This window comes from Muscardinus avellanarius, assembly GCF_963383645.1.
Source record: "Muscardinus avellanarius genome assembly, chromosome: 11".
Taxonomy (NCBI): Eukaryota; Metazoa; Chordata; class Mammalia; order Rodentia; family Gliridae; genus Muscardinus; species Muscardinus avellanarius.
The window spans coordinates 42094082-42115899 of record NC_137797.1 but is presented as its reverse complement, the minus strand read 5'-3'; the positions used below and the strand labels follow the sequence as shown (position 1 = coordinate 42115899).

The 21818-nt window shown below is 34.2% G+C and overlaps 1 protein-coding gene across 1 annotated transcript in view; it reads right to left on the bottom strand.

Moving 5' to 3' along the window:
* Positions 1-1506: 1506 nt before the first annotated feature.
* The window catches only part of PAWR (pro-apoptotic WT1 regulator), a gene marked incomplete at both ends in the record, with an annotated part of 89013 nt that continues 68701 nt past the window's right edge, over positions 1507-21818 (bottom strand). Inside the window, 4 exons of the mRNA XM_080704825.1 lie at positions 1507-1593; positions 3506-3610; positions 5620-5767; positions 14992-15026. Coding sequence (XP_080560951.1) covers positions 1507-1593; positions 3506-3610; positions 5620-5767; positions 14992-15026 — 375 coding nt within the window. The remainder of the gene's footprint in view (positions 1594-3505; positions 3611-5619; positions 5768-14991; positions 15027-21818) is intronic.

The following is a 21818-nucleotide window of genomic DNA, read 5'->3' as shown; positions in this document are numbered from 1 at the left end:
TCTGTCATCTAGGATCTTAATCGAAACCTATTCAGGAGGTAAAGTCAGAGGTTCTTTTTAAGTTCCTCAAGTGGTTCTCATTATTAGCCAATTCTGAAAAGTCTCAGAGGAATGTGGAGAAAGGCAACTTAGGTGACTACAGAAATTTTAAGAATTTAACATCTGTTATTTGCCATTAAATTTCCCCCCAAATGTCTTGCCTTTCTTATGGGCTTGGCAAGTGAAGAAAAAAAGTCAGTAGGGTACCCACAGTGGGTTTTACTATGTTCAAGCCACATCCATCTCTTGAATGGATGATAAGAGTACCAGTGCCACTGTTCAAGATCCATTATCGGCAGACACTTCTTAATGCATGTGAAGGAAGGGGTGAGTTCTTACTCAACAGAAAAATGTACTATAATACAACCCTAAGTATTAGGATACTTAATAGAAGAGATCATTTTTATAATTCTTTAAAAATAATTATTTTTAAAATTTCAGTTAGGAACAAAAATCCCTTATAATTGGGAGAGGAGAATAGTCTCTCATATGAGAAAAACTGTGTCACAGTGTTTCTCCAACTTAAAAATTAGGCCAAGTATTTTAGTACTATTTCTGCTTGCATACTGTTTTGTTAATATATGTATAAATGTTTTTAAGTACACATAAATATTTTGGTTCTGATTTTAATGCATATGATAATAAAAAGGTGTATTTTCTTAAACACTGAAACTATATACACTTTCAAGACCTGAAGAATAAACAATTTAAAAATATATCAAATATTCACTAATAAACACTGGAACAATAAAAAGTAGTACCTACATAAGAAATTACACATTAAAATTACAACTTTTTCAGAAGTTAAAGTAATTGAACAATCTTCTAATACTTAAACACAAAACAGTAAATTCACTTACTATAAAGCAATTCAAGTATTCTCTTAATTTTAGCCAACTAGAACATGATATTAAGTAACTTTTTATAATAGCTTTTCTTTAAAAGATTACTGTTATACAGAATAGTATGACTATTACTTATACTCTAAATCACTTAGAATAAGTGGAAAGAACAAATAACAGTAGACAAAGACCTTCTGACTATGACTTCAACACACATCAGGAATAAGGCTTTTGTAGTAATTTTCCCCAAATATTTGAATTCATGTAAACAAAGACTATGTATATACCTTTAGGGAGAAAATGCACTAACACACATAAAATATATTCAAACAGCTCTGACTTTAAACCATATATTATTTGAATATCACACAAAACCAACAAAAGCATTGCCTATCATTTTAATAACTGAAAGATGTTACTTATTCATGAAATACATGGTTGATGTTTTTTTGAAACTAATATGAACAACAAGAAATATTTTGAAAATAAACTTCCATTCATTTTCTAGAAATAAATATACATAGTTACTTAATGTATTGCAGCACAGGATTAATATCCTAGCATTAATCATAACATTCAATCAGTAGTTATTAAAATATTTTTTCCACATTGGGTCTTGAATCTTCTACCTTGTCAGCTGCCCAACAACTTTCAAAAGAGTTTTATTTTCCTGCTTTAGTTGTTCATTTTCATCTTCTATGTCATCTAGGTCCTAGGTGGGGAAACAAAAATAGAAAATAATACTTTAAATATACTTACAAATGTTTTAAAGAATATTTGAAAAATACACAAATATAATTCAATAAATTAATTTTGAGATGAGGGTAAGTTCTGAAAATAACTTTGGATGGAGTACGTCCCATCTAAAGCAAGGCTTCATTGTTTGACTCTTCATTGTTATTGCAAGCATACAGGTCAGATCTTTACATTTTTCAAGAGAAGCCAGAAGTCAGAACTCTAAAATTTTGAATCTTCTTCCCCAAATTGAGGGCTGAACAAAACATAGATGCAAGCTATATGTGGTATAGGGTCCTAAGCTGCAACCCTATATCAAACTGGGCATTTAAAGATAGAATGAAGTTGTGGAGGTGCATGGGGGGCTAAGCCTCTAAGAAAGTATCAGAACTGATACATACAGAAAAGGGGGAACTGGGATGCAGAGAAGCGATATGGTTTAATTTAAATGTTGAGTTTCTTCATGGAATTCTGTTTGAGGGAAAAGTTTTAACACTAAAAAAAAAACAACACCAGGTTTTAAAGCCAGGTATTCACTCTCTAGCTTTAAAGCATATGGTCCAGCTCTATGTCCTTGTATTAATTCTAGCTCCAAATACAAAACCATCTAGTTAATACTAAAATAATACACTATAACTTTTAGTTACATAAATTATCATTTCAAGGCAGACTATTAATTGTTAGAAAAGCAAATATTTGTAGATTTATTTCTGCTATTTACAATACTAAAACTTGACATAATCAATTTGAATCACAAATGTGGTATAGGATAGCAGCATTCTGATAGATAAATTACCACAATTGAAATCTACCTAAAATTTAGAATTAAACGATAAAATACATTCATGAATCATTACTAGGTTATAAACTTGGTAAGTAAAGAGGCTTTATTATTTTCTTAATACTCGCAGTGCCTACGACAGTGCAAATACATCACAAACATCAAAAATATTTGCAGAATTTCTTAAACTGAATTCCAGAAATAGAAGAATGCCTGAGTTGGAACCAAGACAAAAGGTTAATACTTCAAGTCAAATTTTGGTTCAGTCAATGAATCTATATGGCCGTGAGCAAGTTAAACTTTGAATTTCACTGTCTTCCTCTATAACCTACAGTTATTTCCTTCAAGCTTTTTAGAACAGGTCTACACATGATTAGAATTAAGATAGAATTGGGTGCCGGGCGTAGTGGCGCACGCTTGTAATCCCCGCGCTTGGGAGGCAGAGACAGGAGGATTGCGCAGGTTCGAAGCCAGCTGCGCTGGCTTAAGAGACCCTGTTTCCAAAAATTAAAAAATTGGTCTGGGAGTGTAGCCCGTAAGTAGAAGGGCTTCCAGGAACCCCAGTACCACAAAATAAATAAATAAATAAAAAAGAGATAGAATTGGTAGTCTGTTCATTTTCTTCTTAAAGTAAATGTGCTTCTCTATCTTATATAAAGTCCAATAAAAACAAACAGAAAGAAATAATACAGAGCTTGGGACCTAAAACTAAAGTTGAAAATGCATTAGGTACAACTGAATATTTTTTTTAAGATGAAAATATACACAAAGACACCAGGAGTTTCTTATAGTAATAAAGTACCAATTCTTTACTAAAGCAATTCTGGACCAAGACCCTTGTATATACTGTGGTGATCATGCTGCCACCCAGACTCTTACCCAAAGAGAATAAATTCATTCATCAGTCCATCCTCAAAAGAATAATCGAGTGAGTCAAACAGATCATTGTCCAGAGGAAATCAGTTTATGAAATATGGAATGAAATGATAGTTCTCACCATAAATTATTATTTCATTAAAAAAACCTGAACAATGCAATTAAATATTTATGTATTTTCATTCAATTGCCTAAAAGAAAACCCTGAAATTGAGACATGTGACATACTTACTCTATTTAACAAATCGATTTCTTCTCTAAGCTTCCCAATCATCTCCTCTTTATCTTGCATCAATCTTAAAAGTCTTAGGTTTTCTTGCTTTTCTCTTACTATTTCCTAGTATATATAATTACAAAAACATTAATTGGGAAGTAAACAGTTGTTTATAATCTTCTTAAATAGTATATAGGTAACAGTGTCAGATTAAAATAGTATATAGGTAACAGTGTCAGATACACTATATTTTAACATTGAGGGCAAGATTGTCAGAATGCCTTTTTTTTTTTTTTTTTAATGTGGGTCTGGGGCTGAAACCCAGGGGCATTCAGCCTCCGAGCTACACACCCTGCCCAATTTTTTATTCTTTATTTTGAAACAGGGTCTCACTAAGTTGTGGAGGGACTCATTAAGTAGCTGAGGCTGTCCGCGAACCGTGATCCTCAGGTCTCAGCCTCCCAAATGCTGGGATTACAAGAGTGTGCCACCACGACTGGCTGAGAATGTCATTTTTTAAAAGAAAAGAATAGACTGCTTATAATAGCCTGATTGTAAAAATAAAATTTAAGCCATTTCAAATTAAAAAGAAAAGGATAAATTTTAATTTTTTCACTCTCCATTAAAAGATGCCTTGCACTGGGTATACTGGCATGTGACTGTAGTTCTAGCTACCTGGGAAGCTAAGGCAGGAGGATCACAATTCCTAGACCAGCCTCAGCAACTTGGTGAGATCTTATTTCAAAATAAGAAAATCTTAAAATGATCTGCGGGTGTAGATAAAAGGTTAATGCTCCAGATTCAACCCCTAGTTCCAAAAACAAACAAATAAAAACGTTAGAAATATAGCACAGTGGTTTCAATGATAAATTCTAAAGAGAAAAGCAATGATACTTAATTTTACTTCTGGCTCTGCCAGTTAATCAACAACTGATAAAAGGAAGAAACTAAAATATATAGTGATCTTTAATTTTTTTTAATGCCATACCAGGATTGGGATGCAGTTCAGTGCCCAGCACCCCTGAGGCCCTGGGTTCAATCTCCAGAAACATAGGCATGCATGCACTCATGCAACATCATTCTCAAATATATCTTATTTACAATTCAGGGCCTTCAGCTGGGTGGGACACATTAAATTACGGCAAGCTAAAGAGACCTGATGTTGGCTTCTTTCATTATCAGTCCTCAGAGAAAACAGCCAGCTATCCAAGTTGGTCAGCTGCTGCCAGCTACGAGCAATTCAATCCCAACTCTTCTGGAACTACAGTCTCTTTCTGAGAAACTCCCTTGAAAATGACTAGACCATGTATTCTCTAAATCTCTTAATCTAAACCCATGAAATAATCATTCCAAACAAAAAGGAGTGTTAAAGACTAGATGTGACCTAAAAAGAACCATAACATAAAAAAATAAAATTTTAAAAAGCAAATTTCTACTTAAAACAATCTTTATATCACAAGGAATAAGTTCAATTTAGTAAAACTAAACATATTTTCAACAAAGTTTTGGGAGTTGAATGTCTGGAATGAATCTGAGACTCTATGGTTAATAAAGTTATGCCAATATTCACTTGAATTAGTCTAGAAATAATTCTAAATCAAGTCTATGCTTATATAAAATTGTTTCAAACACCAAGTATGAACCCAATTCACAATCAGTGGACAGTCTACAAATAATCTGTTCAGAAATTACAATAAACACAAAGTAGCATGTACAGCTATCTCAGATTAACCACTTCAAAGACAAAGACTGTTCAGTATATTAAAGATAACACTGGGCAGAGTAGGAACAATCATTAAATATTAAGGAATATAAAAAATTGTTCCATGTCTACAGTTTTAAACATCATCAGAATTGTTAACAAAAGTATTAAGAGTCATTATGTATTTAGAAGGTATATTTAGAAGTCATGTATTTAAAGTGCAATTAAAAGCTGCTATATGACTATGTATGGGCATACTGATTAACATGGGTATTTCCCATTAGTATCATCTTCTTTTCCCTTTTATGGCACTCTCTCCCCTACATGGTCCAATTTATTTTCAATTTAATTTCATAGCTGCTATATGAAATGAGAAAAAATTCTAATGATATATTAATTTTATCAATTTTAAATGACCTATAATTCATACCTTTTCAAGATCTTCAATTTTCTTTTCCAATGTGCTATTTGAGACCAAATTGCCCGCAACATTTGTATCTCTGTTATACCTACTGAATCCACTTCTGTCTGTTCGGGGGTATCTACTTGAGACATCATCTTCAGAGGCAGTAGCTGTGCTATGGAAATAAAAGTACATATTATATATATATATATATATATATGTGTGTGTGTGTGTGTGTGTGTGTGTGTGTGTGTGTGTGTGTTTAAATCCCTAGTATTCTATAAGAAAACACCAAAAAATATTTTCTATTCAGCCTAAACAATTAACATTCCCTGAGGATATATTGTTTTAACAAATGCCTTATTTATAAATATAAAAATTAATCATCGTTCTAATAAAATGAAAAAAAAATTTAAAGAAACATTAATTCTTTCAACCACTATCTACTGTATAGCTAGTAAGTACCAGACACTGTTCTGGTTACTGAAGATGTAAAAAATAAACACTCATGAATCTGCCTTCATAAAATTTTTAGTCCAACAGGAATACAACTAATTATAACACAGTAGCAGTATGACCATCACAGTAACACCAGCAATGTAATAACTGTGATGGAGTAAAGCCCTCATAGACCATATGGTGAAGGACCACTCTACTTTCCTTTTTTGTTTCAAAATCTCCAACTTCACATGGGTCATTACTTTTTCTTAAAATAAGAATGAATTTCTGGAAAATAAAAGTTTAAAATATACAAGATTTAAGGCTAAATGTTTTGTTAAATTCAGGCTCATAAAATTATACAACCAATTAGAGTAGAAAGAAGACTTGCATAAAACTGCATAATCTTTACTCAAAGTTTACATATAGACAATACAAAAAACTACTCATATAAATAATATCATTTCATACGGATCACTTTTATCATTCTATCCTTCCACTTTAACCAAAAGCTATGAGTGAAAAGTAATTCTCAAATGCCAATTTACATTTAAGATTAGTAGCATGCCAATAAAATCTTTAAAATACCAAATGAATTGTCTTGCTTGCTGTATCAATCCTCTATTAATGACAAGTTACACTAATATTTAATAGCTTAATATATATTTGCTATCTCACTCAAAGTTTCTGTTGGTCAATAATTAATTAATTAGTTTTTTTTTTTTATATTTGGTGATACTGGGGTTTGAACCCAGGGGCATTCTACCTCTAAGCTACATCCCCAGCTCTTTTTAAAATATTTTGCTTGGAAACAGGGTCTCATTAGGTTGGTGATAATCCCATTAAGTTGCTGAGGCTATCTTTGAACCTGCAATCCTCCTGTCTTGCCTCCCAAGTACTGAGATTACAGACATGTGACAAGAGTAGCTGGTCAGAAATTTAGAAGCAGCTTATTAACTAAGTGGTATGATTCCAATGTCTCTCATGAGTTTTTAGTTAAGACGTTGGTCAGTGCTACAGCTATGTGAAGGCTTGACTGGGCTGGAGAATGTAAGTTCCTCATGGCTGCTGGAGGAGTCCTCGATTCCTTTCCATTGGCAGCTCCACACAAGGCATCTGGATTCCAGAGCAAATGACAGAGCAACCAAGACAGTCGCTGCAGTGTCTGTTACAACCCAATCTCATAAGAAACACACTATCAACACCTACCTTATTCTACTGGCTACACATATCAACCTTAGTACAATGAATGAGGGGATCACACTAGGTATAAATACTGGGAGGATGGGCTCATTGAAGCTACTTTGAAAGCTGGCTACCATATCTGTTTATTTACCTAATCTAGGTTAGACTATCGACAATGCTACTTACAAGGATTGTGCGTATCTAAAAATATCTATGTTTTGTTTTAAGAGCACTCAGGGAAATCAGTCCAATAGGTATATACTGACAGAAATAAAAAAGACTTTAAAGCAATTTCAGTAAACTCAGGATATTCATTTCTAAAACTTTTATCCAAAATGCAAAATTTGCATTTTACATTGGTCTTAAATTCTTCATTGCTAGCCTTATGCAATGCTTTATCCAGAAAAATTATAGTGAAATTTAAAATAACTTATGAAAAAGATTCCTGGTTTAAACTTAATGGCCTATCAAATTTGTAAGGTATCTGATTATAGCTTTTGCCTATGTACAATACCAAGATCACTAATGACTTTACTGATTGTTACCAATTAATATAACATCCCACAGCAAACCAAAAAAATTTCTCCCCAAATTTCTAATACTTTTTGTCCTTTGATCATATCTATCACTGAAAAACATTTGACTTCTTTTGAATGGAAGTCTGAGATCAGTTTTTTAAAAAAATGAAGCTGTCAGCCAGAAACTTTAACTCACATATTCAAAAAGCTAGGAACCAAATTGTTTTATCTTATAAAATCACCAAGGGTCATCCCAAGGTTCAAATACTCCTGACTGAAAATCAATGTATAATTCAGTATACAATTTAACTGATCAGATCAACCCTCAAGCTACTGACATTTAAATTTTTTCTATCTCAAATTTAATGCATTAGTGCTTATTCATATGTTTAGTGAACTACTGCTAATTCAGCTGACAGAACTAGGGAACTATTCTGCTGATGACACAAGATTTTCTCAATAAAAGATGTGGAATGTGGATTGATTATATTCTGGCACAAACTCCAGCACATTATTTTTATCACTACCTCTGTACAATCAGAATATAATCATACAAAGACAAAACAAAACAAACTTAATACTGCAACATTTTAAAGTTTTATATGCTTTAGACCAAGTTGTGTTTATTAACAATAAAACTGAAAAATAAATTATTTGGGGTTTTTTTTTTGGTGGTATTGGGTGTTGAATACAGGAGGATTCTAGCTCCGAGTTACAATCCCAGTGCTCCTACACACACACTTTTTTAAAAAATTTAGAAACAGAGTCTTGCAAAGTTGTTGAGGCTGGCCTTGAACCTCTCGCAGACTCCCACGCACTGAGATTAAAGGCATATGCCACAATACGAGGCTTGATTTGCTTCACATCATTGTGATGTTAACAAAATCACTATCTTCAAACTTTAACAAAACTCATCATCTGTTTGACAGTCTGTTTCTAAAAACATCACGCTTCTATGTTCATAGCTGCACAATTCGCCATTGCCAAACTATGGAACCAGCCAAAATGTCCATCAACAGATGAATGGATTACAAATGTGTACTATGGGATAGGTACACAATAGAATATAACTCAGCCATAAAGAAAAACACAATTACATCATTTACAGGGAAATAGATGGAACTGGAGAACATTATGCTAAGTAAGATTAAGCAGTCACAAAAAATAAGAAATTGGATGCTCTTCCTAATATGTGGAAGCTAGGAAGAAAATGGGTCACAGGAGGAACTCTAGACAAAGAAGGAGATACTATAGATGAGCAAATAAGGCGACCTGTGGGGGATGGGAGAGGGGAAGAGGGAAATTCTTTAATCTACATGATGTACATTAACAAACATATCAATCACTAAGCCAAACATGAGAAAGGGAGAAGGAAGAAATGGGGTGGGAATTTGGTAAGGGCTAACTTGGTGATGTGTGTATGTATGCCTCCACCATCTTGTACATCTCAGTAACAAATACTCACCAAAAGCAAATTAACTGAAATAGAAATCAATAGATTACACTTGCAATCTCAGTACTTGGCAGGCTGAGATGGAAGGGTCACGGGTTCAAAGCCAGTCTTAGCAACTTAGTGAAATTCTGCTTTCAAATGAAAAAATAGGGCTGAGGCACAGCTTATAGGTAGAATTACCCTGGGTTCAATTCCCAGCAAAATACACACACACACACACACACACACACACACACACACACGATGAAATAATAAAAGAACTAAAGAAGACCAAGTTTAAAAGCAAAGAATAATTATTACTAAAAAATAAAATCAGTGCTTTATATATCCCCAGTATATTACTAAGTAAAAGAAATACTGTTATAAAGAACAGTGTTCCTTGATTTTATTGCCAATTTAGCTGTTTCTCCTAAAAAAAGAAATGTTTTAAAATATATTTTATAGGCCGGATATGCACAATGGAAAATACGCAGAATAAAAGATTGCTTCGTTAACTCCAAAACGTTTTTAATGTTCTACTTAGGAATGTTAACATGAATCTCTAACTATGAAGATCCAAAAAGAATCCTCCATTTGCCTCAGCTACAAAGACATTAACCATAATGCTGAGAAAAAAGAAAAAAATAAACAGTATCTTTGAAGATAAATATCACCCTTTATTGAAGTCTTTCTCCTTCTGGGAATTATCACATCTTTTGTAGAAAGATGAGGGAGCTAGGTTAAGGGAAATAACACTGTTATTCTGAACTATCATGTGAACGAGACTGGCAGTATTAAGAGATTATACCTAGAGGAATTTCCCACTAACATAGACATTTTAGAGCTTAGCAATTACAAGCCTTATGTGTAAAATCCTACTCTCAGGATATCAAATATTCAGAGTGTTTGGAAATATCATGAAATTTCTAAATAACCAATAAGTGCACGACTGGCCTCTGTATTTTCAGTATCTTTCATTACCCTATTCTCTCTCATCACCTTCTTCCCACTCCTCTAAAATGGCCCTTTGCTCTTTGTAGGTTTCTTGCTTTTCTTCCTTTAAATAAAAACCATGCACCAACAACTAAAAATTAAAATTAACTCAGACTCCTTATTAAAACATATGATATATATTCACTGAAAACAAAAAGTATAAAAGAGTATTATAAAAGCATTCCCATCAACCTAGAGATAACTGCGATTAACATTTCACAACATATTAGTAGGTTTTTTACTTTACTGAATCAGATCCATCCCTTTAAAAACTGGATAAAAATCTGATCTCAGAAAAATAATTTCATCTTTTTTTTCTTGTAGTACTAGAGATTGAACCCAAGAGTGTTCAACTTCTGATCTACACCCCAACCATATTTTATTCTTATTTTTACTTCTTTGCAGTAACTAGGGATGGAACCCAGGGAAATTGTACTTCCGAACTATACTCTCAGCCCTATGTTTTTTTATTCTTTATTTTGGAACAGGGTCTGAGTTGCAAAGAGCCACTCTAAACAGCGCCTACTGAATGCTGGGATTACAAGCACGAGTCACCACACCCGGCTTAATTTTAAATTTTGAAATACAGTCTTGCTAAATTCTCATACACAGCCGGGTGTGGTGATGCACGCTTGTAAACCCCGCGCTTGGGAGGCTGAGACAGGAGGATCGCATGGGTTCAAAGCCAGCCTCAGTTACTTAGTGAGGCTTTCAGCAACTTAGTGAGACCCTGTTTCCAAATAAAACATAAAAAATTCTGGGAGTATAGCCCAGAGGTATTTCGAGAGCCTCTGGGTTCCACCCCCAGTACCACCAAAAAAAAAAATAAAAAATAAAAATAAAAATAAAAAAACTAAATTCTCATACACTGGCCTCAAACATGCAATCCTATTTCAGCCTCCCACGTACTAAGATTACAGGTGTGCATCACCACACGGGGCATCATTATATTCTTTTACATAGATTTTAGCAGCTCATGATATCAACTAATTTCAGGTTAAGAGCAGATTATATATGTATATACATACGTTCGTATGTGTGCATGTGTTGGGTCCGGCAATATACATTTACATATATATGAACATAAAATATATGTAAAATATATTTATATGAATATAAATATATACATGAACAAACAGAAAACCGAATGTGTACGATATATGTAAGGCATATATTTATATATTAACATAACATATAAACATATTTATATGAATGTATACATTTATATATAAACATATACTTGTATAAAATGCATATTTTATATATTACATATAACATATATAGACATAGTTATATGAATATATATGAACAAAGTGAATATGTAAGAGATATTCTAGGCAAACAAGAATCAATAGTTTAACAGATTCAGTGCTAAAAAAGTACATTCTTGACATTTTTAAGACAAAAGTATTTAATGATTAACTTGTAAGAATATTTTATTTTTAAATTATTTTTAATTTAGTTTTCTGGGTTCTTGAGCCATCTAGTGACTTTATAGGAGTTATTTCCAGTTCTATGTATATGTGTACATGTGTGTTTACATATATGTACACACACAGATGCATGTGGATGTACATGCAAATGTGTATAAATTCTTTGGTTAAAACATTTTCTGACATATTAATATCAATTTTTTTCTTTTAGCCTATTCTTATTTTTGTCATCCTCATTTGTTAGCAGATAACCTTATCAAGAAACATCTATTCTCCAGTCCCTGCTACAATTTGCTGACAGATTAATGAAAATAATGAACTGTTGATAAAGCATAACACATTCCTACTCTATAAAGAATGTATAATTTCAGATACAAATTCTAGATTTTGTGATTTTTTTTTCTTCTCTATTTCTAACCCTGCCCTAGTACTAGGAATAAAATCCAGTGGAACTCTATTACTGTGCTACATCCCCAGCCCTTGTTATTTTTTATTTTCAAATAGGGTCTCACTGAGTTGCCCAGGCTAGCCTTGAACATAATCTCCTTGTCTGAGTTTCCCAAGTAGCTGGGGTTACAAATGTGTACCACCATGGCAATTTTATTTTAAATGTTCATTTTTTGCTTTTGAGGCTATATAACAGTTAAAAATTAAATAAATTAACAGTAAATGATTAAAGCTTAAAAACATTAATAGTATTAAGCAGCTAAATCTTTGAAAACCAAAAAGCAATAAACCCCATATTCTAGGCTATACAATCAAAACTACAAGCATAGAAACATGTCACAGATGGGTGTGTGGGGGCGCACACTTGTAATCCCAGCATTCAGGAGTCTGAGACTGGAGGAAAGGGTTCGCAAACAGCCTTAGCTACTTAGTGAGGCCCTTTGCAACTCAGTGAGACCCTGTTTCAAAAATAAAAAAGACTAAAAAATAGGGCCGAGGGTGTTGCTCGGAGGTAAAATGCCCCTGGGTTCCATCGATAGTACTGCAAAAAAAGAAAAGAGAAGAGAAGAGAAGAGAAGAGAAGAGAAGAGAAGAGAAGAGAAGAGAAGAGAAGAGAAAAGGAAAATGTCACAACTAAAATTAAAAATAAAAATGTGTAACACAAGCAATACTTTTCTTTCTGACATAACACAGTGACATGTAAATAGTTTTCAATAAAGATTTCTTTTTAAAATGTTTTACTCTATTAATTCCAATTAGAGAACATAAATCTGAAAAGTGCTGTTCACAATTTAAAGCTCTAATAAAATTAAATATGTAGCAATTGGTACAAAAAAACTTGATAAATTACCAAAATTTATATTTATTTCCCAAACTGATGATAAAAATTATTTTGGTTTGAGAATATAGTTTAGAAACAGGCCAAATTAAAGTTATTTGGCAGTGAAATAAAAATTATCAATCAATGTAAAAATATTAGAAGCTTAAAAGGACATTATATTGTATAAAATGACTTTGAAATAAAAATAAAAGCAGTAGCAAACATTGTTTTCCTGTGTGCCAGACATGTTTTCAGACTTATTTAACTGATGATTTTTAACTCAGAAAACATAAATGTAATAAAAATCCTAGTAACAATAAACATTTATATTAACTACTGCTTATGTTGGCCTAATCTTTCTACTGCTAATTATACATACTATGAACCATGATAAAAATAATAATTAAATTTTATATCTATATAATCTAGTTTTAAAATCACATCTAATAATAAATGGCTTAGATAGAATAACCGACATGTTTTAAATTTTAACATATAAATATCCAAAAACAAAGGTTTTATATGTATAAATCTACACAGATGGTCTTGGGTTCTAGAGTCAGGCTGGCTAAATTCTAATCTAGATTTTGCTACTGGCAATTTTTTAACCTTACTAAAATAATTCTACCTCTTTAACTCCTCTTCCCTAATCTATAAAATGAAAGTGAATATTGCATCTGCTTTATAAATAACCATGAGAATTGAATGAGATTTCTATTGTAAAGCACACTGAACATCAGAACTCCTGAAGATTTATTATTATTATATTATTGTTAGCATATGCTTCTGCAACCTTTATGGCTTCAAAGGGAAAAATGAGAATAATCTAACTGGTACTACTGAGCAATTTCTCATACTAAACTCTAAGTTTCTTCCTATACACATATGCACAAAAAGATCCTTTGACAGAATGTTTTTCCTTTGTGACAAAGGGATGCAGTGGACAGACTGATGCTGAGGCCCTAATGTTCAGTGTGGTAGTATTTGGAGAGGGAGAACTTGAGAGACAATTAGGGTTAGATGAGTTCATGAGGGTGGAAGCCCTTATGGCAGAAAACAGCACCCTAGAAGAGGGAACACTGAAATGACTGCCCCCCACCCCACCTGCCATCTGAGGATACAGTGAGAAGATGGCCATCTGTAAGACAGAAAAAGCACCCTCACCAAAATCTGGTCAAGGTTGTAGCGTGATTTTAAACTTTCAGCCTTTTGAACTGTGGAAAATAAAATTTTGTTGTATTGTTTATTTTTATAAGTAATTTGAAGTTTTAATTTTGCAGAGTTCATCAGATCCACATAATTTTATAATATGTGAAGTTTTAAAAGACTACAGACCTGACATGGTGGTACATACTTGTAATCCCAGTGCTTGAGAGGCTGAGACAGGGAATCGCAGGTCATGGTCAGCCTCAACTACTTTGTGAGGCCCTCTGCAACTTATTGAGACAATGATTCAAACATAAAAAATAAAAAAATAGGGCCGGGGATATAGCTTGGAGGTAGAATGCCCAAGGGTTCAATCCCCAGTACCACAAAACAAACAAAACTACAGGATACGTCCCAATATGCAATGCTAAAAAACATACTCCTGCCTACGATGTAATTTCTGTTTAAGAACTCAGTGTTGAGCCTGGTATGGTGGCAATGTTCATAATCTCAGTACTAGGGAGGCTGAGACAAGGGGATCATAGGTTTGCAGGCAGCCTCAGCAACTTAGTGAGGCCCTCCTCAACTTAGACCCTGTTTCAAAATAAAAAATGCAATAGGGCTGGGATGTAGCTTGGAAGTAAAATGTCCCTGGGTTCAATCCCCAGTGGCATCCAAACAAAACAAAACAAAAAAACAGTATTAAGTGTTCTTTTCAAAAAGTTGCTTTAAATCAGGCATGGTGGCATACACACTCCCAGTACCTGGGAGACTGAGATAGGAAGATCCAGGTTCATGGCCAGCCTCAGCTACTTAGTGAGGCTCTCCACAACTTATTAAGACCTGTTTCAAAATAGAGTTAAAAATAGGGCTGAAGGTATACCTCGGAGGTAGAAGGCCCCTGGTTCCAAACAGTTCTGGTTAAGTCATGGCCAGATAAACATTATACTTGTGTCTACAATATAAATACAACATGAGAATCCTTACCTTTTGTATCTGCCTGAAACTGTTCTAGATGAGTCCTGTAAATAAAAGTAATGGCAAATCAGTCTGGATGTGTCTGCGAGTATAAGTATACAATTACTGATTATAAAATACAGTTCATAGAGAATATCTGATCTTAAAACAATCAATTTAAGAGGATTCCAATTATTTTTTTAATTTACATTGCTGGTAAAATAAGACTCTAATTTGATTTGTCAGTCCAAATCAATCACTTTCAAAAAATTATTTTACAAGCCAGGTGTGGTGGGGGATGCTTGTAATCCTAGTACTTGGAGGATGAGATAAGAGGATCACAGGTTCCTGGCCAACTTCAGCTACTTAGTGAGACCCTGTTTCAAGATAAAGAATAAAAAATAGGGTTGGGGATGTAGCTTAGAAGTAAAATGCCTCTGAGTACAATCCCCAGTTCTGTAAGTAGACAGACAGGGCTGGGGGTGTATCTCAGACATAGAATGCCTCTGGGTTCAACCTCCAGTACCAAAGAAAATGATTTTGCAAATATGTGAATATTTTAAAAGCTCATAAAATGGTTGAGGCAGGGGTTAGCTAAATCTTTTAGTTAGCTGAATCCTTTCAAATCAGTGAGCATTTAAAAACACAACCATTAGAATCTTAATACATCGCCCTTTGTCTTTTTTATGCCCTCAATTTAAAAAAAAAAAGCTACACAAATCACTTTAAAAAAACCACACATGGCTAAAATGAAAAGTGAGGTTTTTACTATCATAATTCAAAGCTACCAGACAAGGATTGCTGAAAGTTAAAATTAACCCCTGAGATGGAAAAAATACCTTGCAACTAACCAGGTAGTCATTTTTGATAGTTTATGCTCTCCAAATACTTCTATGGCTTCATTTTTAATAAAACAGGTAAAATTTAAACCAATCTTTTAAAAAATAAAAATAACCTTTTTAAATTTTTAATTATTAGCCAGGCATGGTAGCACACACTTGTAATCCCAGCATTCGGGAAACTGAGATTGGAGGATTGTGGTTTGTGGACAAGCTTCAGCTACTTAGTGAGACCCTCTGCAACTTAGTGAGACCCTGTTACAAAATAAAGAATAAAAAATAGGGCAGAGGGTATAGCTCAGTAGTCGAATGCCTATGGGTTCCATTCCCAAACACGCAAAAAAACCACATTTTTTAAAATTATTATATCTTCAAGAGAAATCCTGTAATTAAAGAATTTCTCATCTGATTAAAATAAAAGAACAAGCTCCCTTTATCAGAACCAGTTCCAAAGTAAAACAGCAAATAGTACATACTACATAACACAACAAAAGACAGCAAACTACACAATTATGAGGAAGAACTAAGCAAAGTTCTGGACAGAGGGCCACTAGACGCTGTTAAGCTTGAAAAGTTTAAACTTCTATCAGTCTTGGTCTCTGCATCTCTAAATGGAAGTAATGATGATAACAATTTTATTTGGTTGTTCTGGGTATCAAATGACATTCGTGAGCCACATGCCTACATGACTGTAATCCCAGTACTTGGGAGGCTGAGGAGACAGGAGGATCATAGCTTTGAAGTCAAACCTCAGCAACTTTTTGAGACTCTCAGCAATCTAGCAAGGTCTTGTTTCAAAACAAAAACAAAAAAGGGCCAGGGGTAACACTAATACACACACAGACGCACACACCATAAATGAATAATACAATTAGCACAACATCTTTACCACAATTTAACTCTGATATCTAATATTTTCCAAAGCTAATTGGAATATGGAAAAATCTCTTGATAAATTTTTCTGTATAAAATTTTAACAAATTTGGGGTTATTTTGGTGATACCGGGGATTGAGTTTAGGGGCATTCTACCTCTGAGCTACATCCCCCAGCTCTATTTTTGTTTCGTTTTTTTTTTTTTGAAATGGGGTCTCACTAGATTGCTGAGAGCTTCACTACATTGCAGAGGCTGGTCTTGAACCTGCCTCTCAGACTCTCAAGTACTGGGCATGTGATATCATGCCCAATAATAAATTTTAAAAAATCATTCCAAGTCAATAGTTCCTATTAGAAAACCCTAAATCAGCAGCCGGGCATGGTGGTGCACACTTGTAATCCCAGCATTTAGGAGGCTGAGAAAGGAGGATCGCAGTTCACTGACATCCTCCACTACTTAATAAGGCCCTTTGCAACTCAGTGAGACCCTGTTTCAAAATAAATACAAAACAGGGCTAGAGTTGCAGCTCAAAGGTAGAATGCCCTTGTGTTCCATCCAGTAGTGGGGGAAAAAAGACAGAGAGAAGGGGGGGAGGGGGGAAGGAGAAGGAGAAGGAGGAGGAGGAGGAGGAGGAGGAGCCTAAATCACTTAAGTATCATTTTAATCTCAATTTTTCACCTCTATTAAGTAAAATATAAACTTCTAAAAGATAGACATCCTTGTATTCATTTATTTCTCTCTGAAACCCTAGCTCAACTAGTATGCATTAAATAAATAAAGCTGGCAATTTAAATTGGAAAGTAACTTCCTTAGTAATCTACAGTTACAGAAAAAGTACCACCTGGCAAGTTACCAGATGAAGGAAGTAATCAGGTGACAGTATCCTAGGGTTTTTTGTGTGGTTCTAACCCTGTGAACTGAATTATCCCTAGGGAAGCAAGCTATGACAGTTGATACAAAGGCATTTTAACCCTCCCTGGTCTTACTACAGAAATAGCAACAATGCCTTTGGAAGAAAATTTAAAAGAGTTCTTATCTATCATTAAAATAGTATCCTCTAACAATGAGAAGGCAGATCTCTTTTTTACTTTGTACAACAAACATGTAGAATAGATTCCCTATTTATAAAAATATGGTATCTCTAGTAAATAACTGAAAGAATATTTAATAACATCCAATTTTAATTCTTTTTTTTTAAAGTGTAGGAGTTAGTGTTTTATTGTTTTTTATTTTATTTGGTGGTACTGGGGGTAGAACCCAGAGGCTTTCTACCTCCGAGCTATACTCCCAGACCTATTTTATATTTTATTTGGAAACAGGGTCTCACTAAGTTGCTGAGAGCCTCACTAAGTAGCTGAGGCTGGCTTTGAACCTGTGTGATCCTCCTGTCTCAGCCATCCAAGTGTGGGGATTACAAGCGTGTGCCACCACGCCCGGCTTGTTTTTTTATTTTTGTTTGTTGTGGTACAGGGAATTAAACCCAGGGACATTCTACCTGAGCTATACTTCCAGTTCTATTTCATTTTTTTTTTTAAGCAGGTTCTCACTAAGTTGCTGAGACTGGCTGCAAACCTGTAGTCCTTCTGTCTCAGCTTCCCATGTACTGGGATTACAAGTGTGCACCACCATAACTGGCTAGTAGTTATTTATTAGATAAAACAGAAAAGAATATTAGATTTATATGTATCTACTCACAGTACATTTTACTGTATGTAGATGATGATTTCACATGAAACTTCCCACATAGAGTTTCACAAACAATATTTCAAAAAATATTTTATAAAAGTTCTTAAAAAATAAAGTTCCTTAATATCCTATATGAACTAAAACAAAATACATACCTCAACTGGTGCCCATCTAAAGTTGCATTACAAACTTTAATGCAACTTTTGCCAAGAGAAAACTGGGCATATAATGAAAAAAAAATCATATAATTCAGCAAGAGTTCCTTATAATTTTTAAAAAATTTTTATTGGTGCATTGAAGTCATACATCTTAATGGGATACAAGACTTGTGTAGACATACATACACATATCATCCAATTAGCCCTTACCCAATCACCACCCCATTTCCTCCCTATCCCTCCTTCCCATGCTTGAGTTCTTTATGCTTGCCACTGTGATTGGGGTTAGATGTAATCTCATCGTAGTTTTGATTTGCATCTCCCTGATGGCTAATGATGTTGAACATCTTTTCATGTATCTATTGGCCATTTGTGTCTCTTCTTTTGTGAAGTGTCTGTTCAGTTCAGTGGCCCATTTCTTGATTGGGTTATTTGTTTTGCTAGTGTAGAGTCTTTTGAGCTCTTTGTATATTCTGAACATTAGCCCTCTATCAGAGAGCGGTGGCTGGTAAAGATCTTCTCCCATTCTGTAGGCTTTCTATAGCAATCCTCAGCAATAAGAACCAGGTAGGAGGCATCCAAATCCCTGACTTCAAATTATACTATAGAGCAATAGTAGTAAAAACAGCATGGTACTGGCACAATAACAGGCATACAGACCAGTGGAACAGAATAGAAGATACAGAAACAAATCCACACTTCGATAGTCAATTGACAAAGGGGCCAAACCCGTACACTGGAGAAAAGACAGCCTTTTCAACAAATCATGCTGGGAGAACTGGCTATACATTTATAGAAAGATGGAACTAAATCCTTACCTCTCACCATGGACAGGAATCAACCTGAGATGGAACAAAGACTTAGAAATTAGACCTGAGACTGTGAAGTTATTAAAGGAGGGCATAGGATCAACACTACAACATATAGGCACAGGCAATAACTTTCTCAACAAGACCTCCAAAGCACAGGAAATTAAAGCAATAATTAACAAGTGGGATGGCATTAAGCTAAAAAGTTTCTTCTCATCAAAGGAAACCATCAAGAACCTAAAATGAAAGCCTACAGAATGGGAGAAGATCTTTACCAGCCACTGTTCAGATAGAGGGCTAATATCCAGAATATACAAAGAGTCCTTATAATTTTAAAGAGAAAAATGTTTGATATTCCTCCACATTAAAACAAAATTCTACACAAATATAAACTGCATCTTAGATTTGTTAACTAGAAACCTCTATTAAAGTTGCTAGTAATGGCCAAATCTCCAAAATAAAGTTCAAAAACATCACATCTCTCTCATTCTGATAATATTTGAAATATTTCAGAATATATCACACCAAGCTTGATTGTCCAGACTACCTCTTCCTGCAATGGAGTAAACAGAAGTGTTAAATGAAAGCAGCTTTTCCTGGATTCACTGATTTGTGGGTTGTTGATGCATCAACTGAAGAGGTATGAACAACAGAGCAACAAATAATATTTTTGAGGCCTGAAACAAAACACTTTCCATTAGATGATAAAATTTATATTAATACAATACAGCAGAATTTTAATATAAAAATATGAAATGAGGACATTATGACAACACTAATCTAGAATGGCTTAACAATAATTTCATAGTTTGGTCCAATTATAAATTACTTAAATCAGTATTAAATATGATTCCAGCTAAATATAGTAATAAGCTCTCATATAATAATACCAGATCTCTACATTTCCTTACAGGTTGTCTTACATTGTTTTTTAACTGTGGGCTTTCTTACATTTATTTAAAAAAAAACCTGACCACTTAAAATACATCTCCTAAGTTTTACATAGTATTTTCTATACAGCTAACTTGGTGCAGCAGGTAAAACTAGAACTCTGACAGGCTGATCAAATCACTTCATGCTGATATCCAAGACACAACTAGAATTTGAGCTGTACTTATTTCTTATATAACCAGCTCTTCAATCATTAAGATTTTGAAGCAGACAGTTAACACCTAAGCTTATTCTTCATTAGTGAAGTTAAATATGGTCTTCTTTATTAGAGACTACACATCTTGTAGCTAAATGTTATTTTACAGCGTTTCTAGAAGTCAAATTTCTATCCTTATCAACAAATTAGACAGAGTACTCTGTATTCTGCTTCTCACACATATTAGAAATCGACAATTATAAATGGATTTTAAAAGTGATCTCTATACTCTTGCCAAAAAGAGAAAACTGAGCATATAATGAAAAAAATCATATAATTCAGCAGAAGAGTCCCACATATATATATGGGGGTACTGGGGATGGAACCCAGGGGCCTTCTATCTACCTCTGGGCTACACTCCCACACCTATTCTGTATTTTACTTGAAAACAGGGTCTAAGTTGCTGAGAGCCTCACTCAGTAGCTGAGGCTGGCTTCGAACCTGCGCAATCCTCCTGTCTCAGTCTCCCAAGTACTGGGATTACAAGCGTACACCACTACAGCAGGCCAGAGTCACACACACACACACACACACACACACACACACACACACACACACACACACATATATTTTTTTTTGGTGGGGGGGTGATACTGGGGTTCCTGGAAACCCTTCTACCTCCGGGCTACACTCCCAGGCCTATTTTATATTTTTTATTTGGAAAAAGGGTCTCTTAAACCAGCAAGGCTGGCTTCGAACCTGTGCAATCCTCCTGTCTCAGCCTCCCAAGCGTGGGGATTACAAACATGCACCACCATGCCTGGTGAGTCCCTTATAATTTTAAAGAGAAAAATGTTAGACATCCCTCCACATTACAACAAAATTCTACACAAATATAAACTGCATCTTAGATTTAACTAAGAAACTAGAAACCTCTATATTTCTGTGGCCACAAGAAAATCCTAAAAAAATAACTATGTAATTTCTAGAAACTTCTATTAATAACTACTTTGTTAAAGTTGTCAATTCCATTCTAAAGTGGGGGGAAAATAAAGAATTGCCACTATTACTGAAACTGCTTGTAAGAAGTACAACTAAAACTTAACTGGTTTGAAAAGTTTCAAAGATCATGTAATGTGATATTTTGAAAAATCCCAGTCTGTTATACAACTGATTTCACATATACTTTACCTGAAATAATCGTCCTTGCAATAGGACAGGTTTATATTACTAAAAGAAAGGGAAAACAACTATGTAGAGCTGAGAAAATGTTAGCAAAGCACAAAGCGCTTTGCGTAAGTTTAAATAAAACATTCTGCTTCATTCTAGCTTAGAATGGTCAATAAGGAAATCCATGAATATAATCTTTACAGGTGCAGTGGCATATCAGTACTTGTAATGTA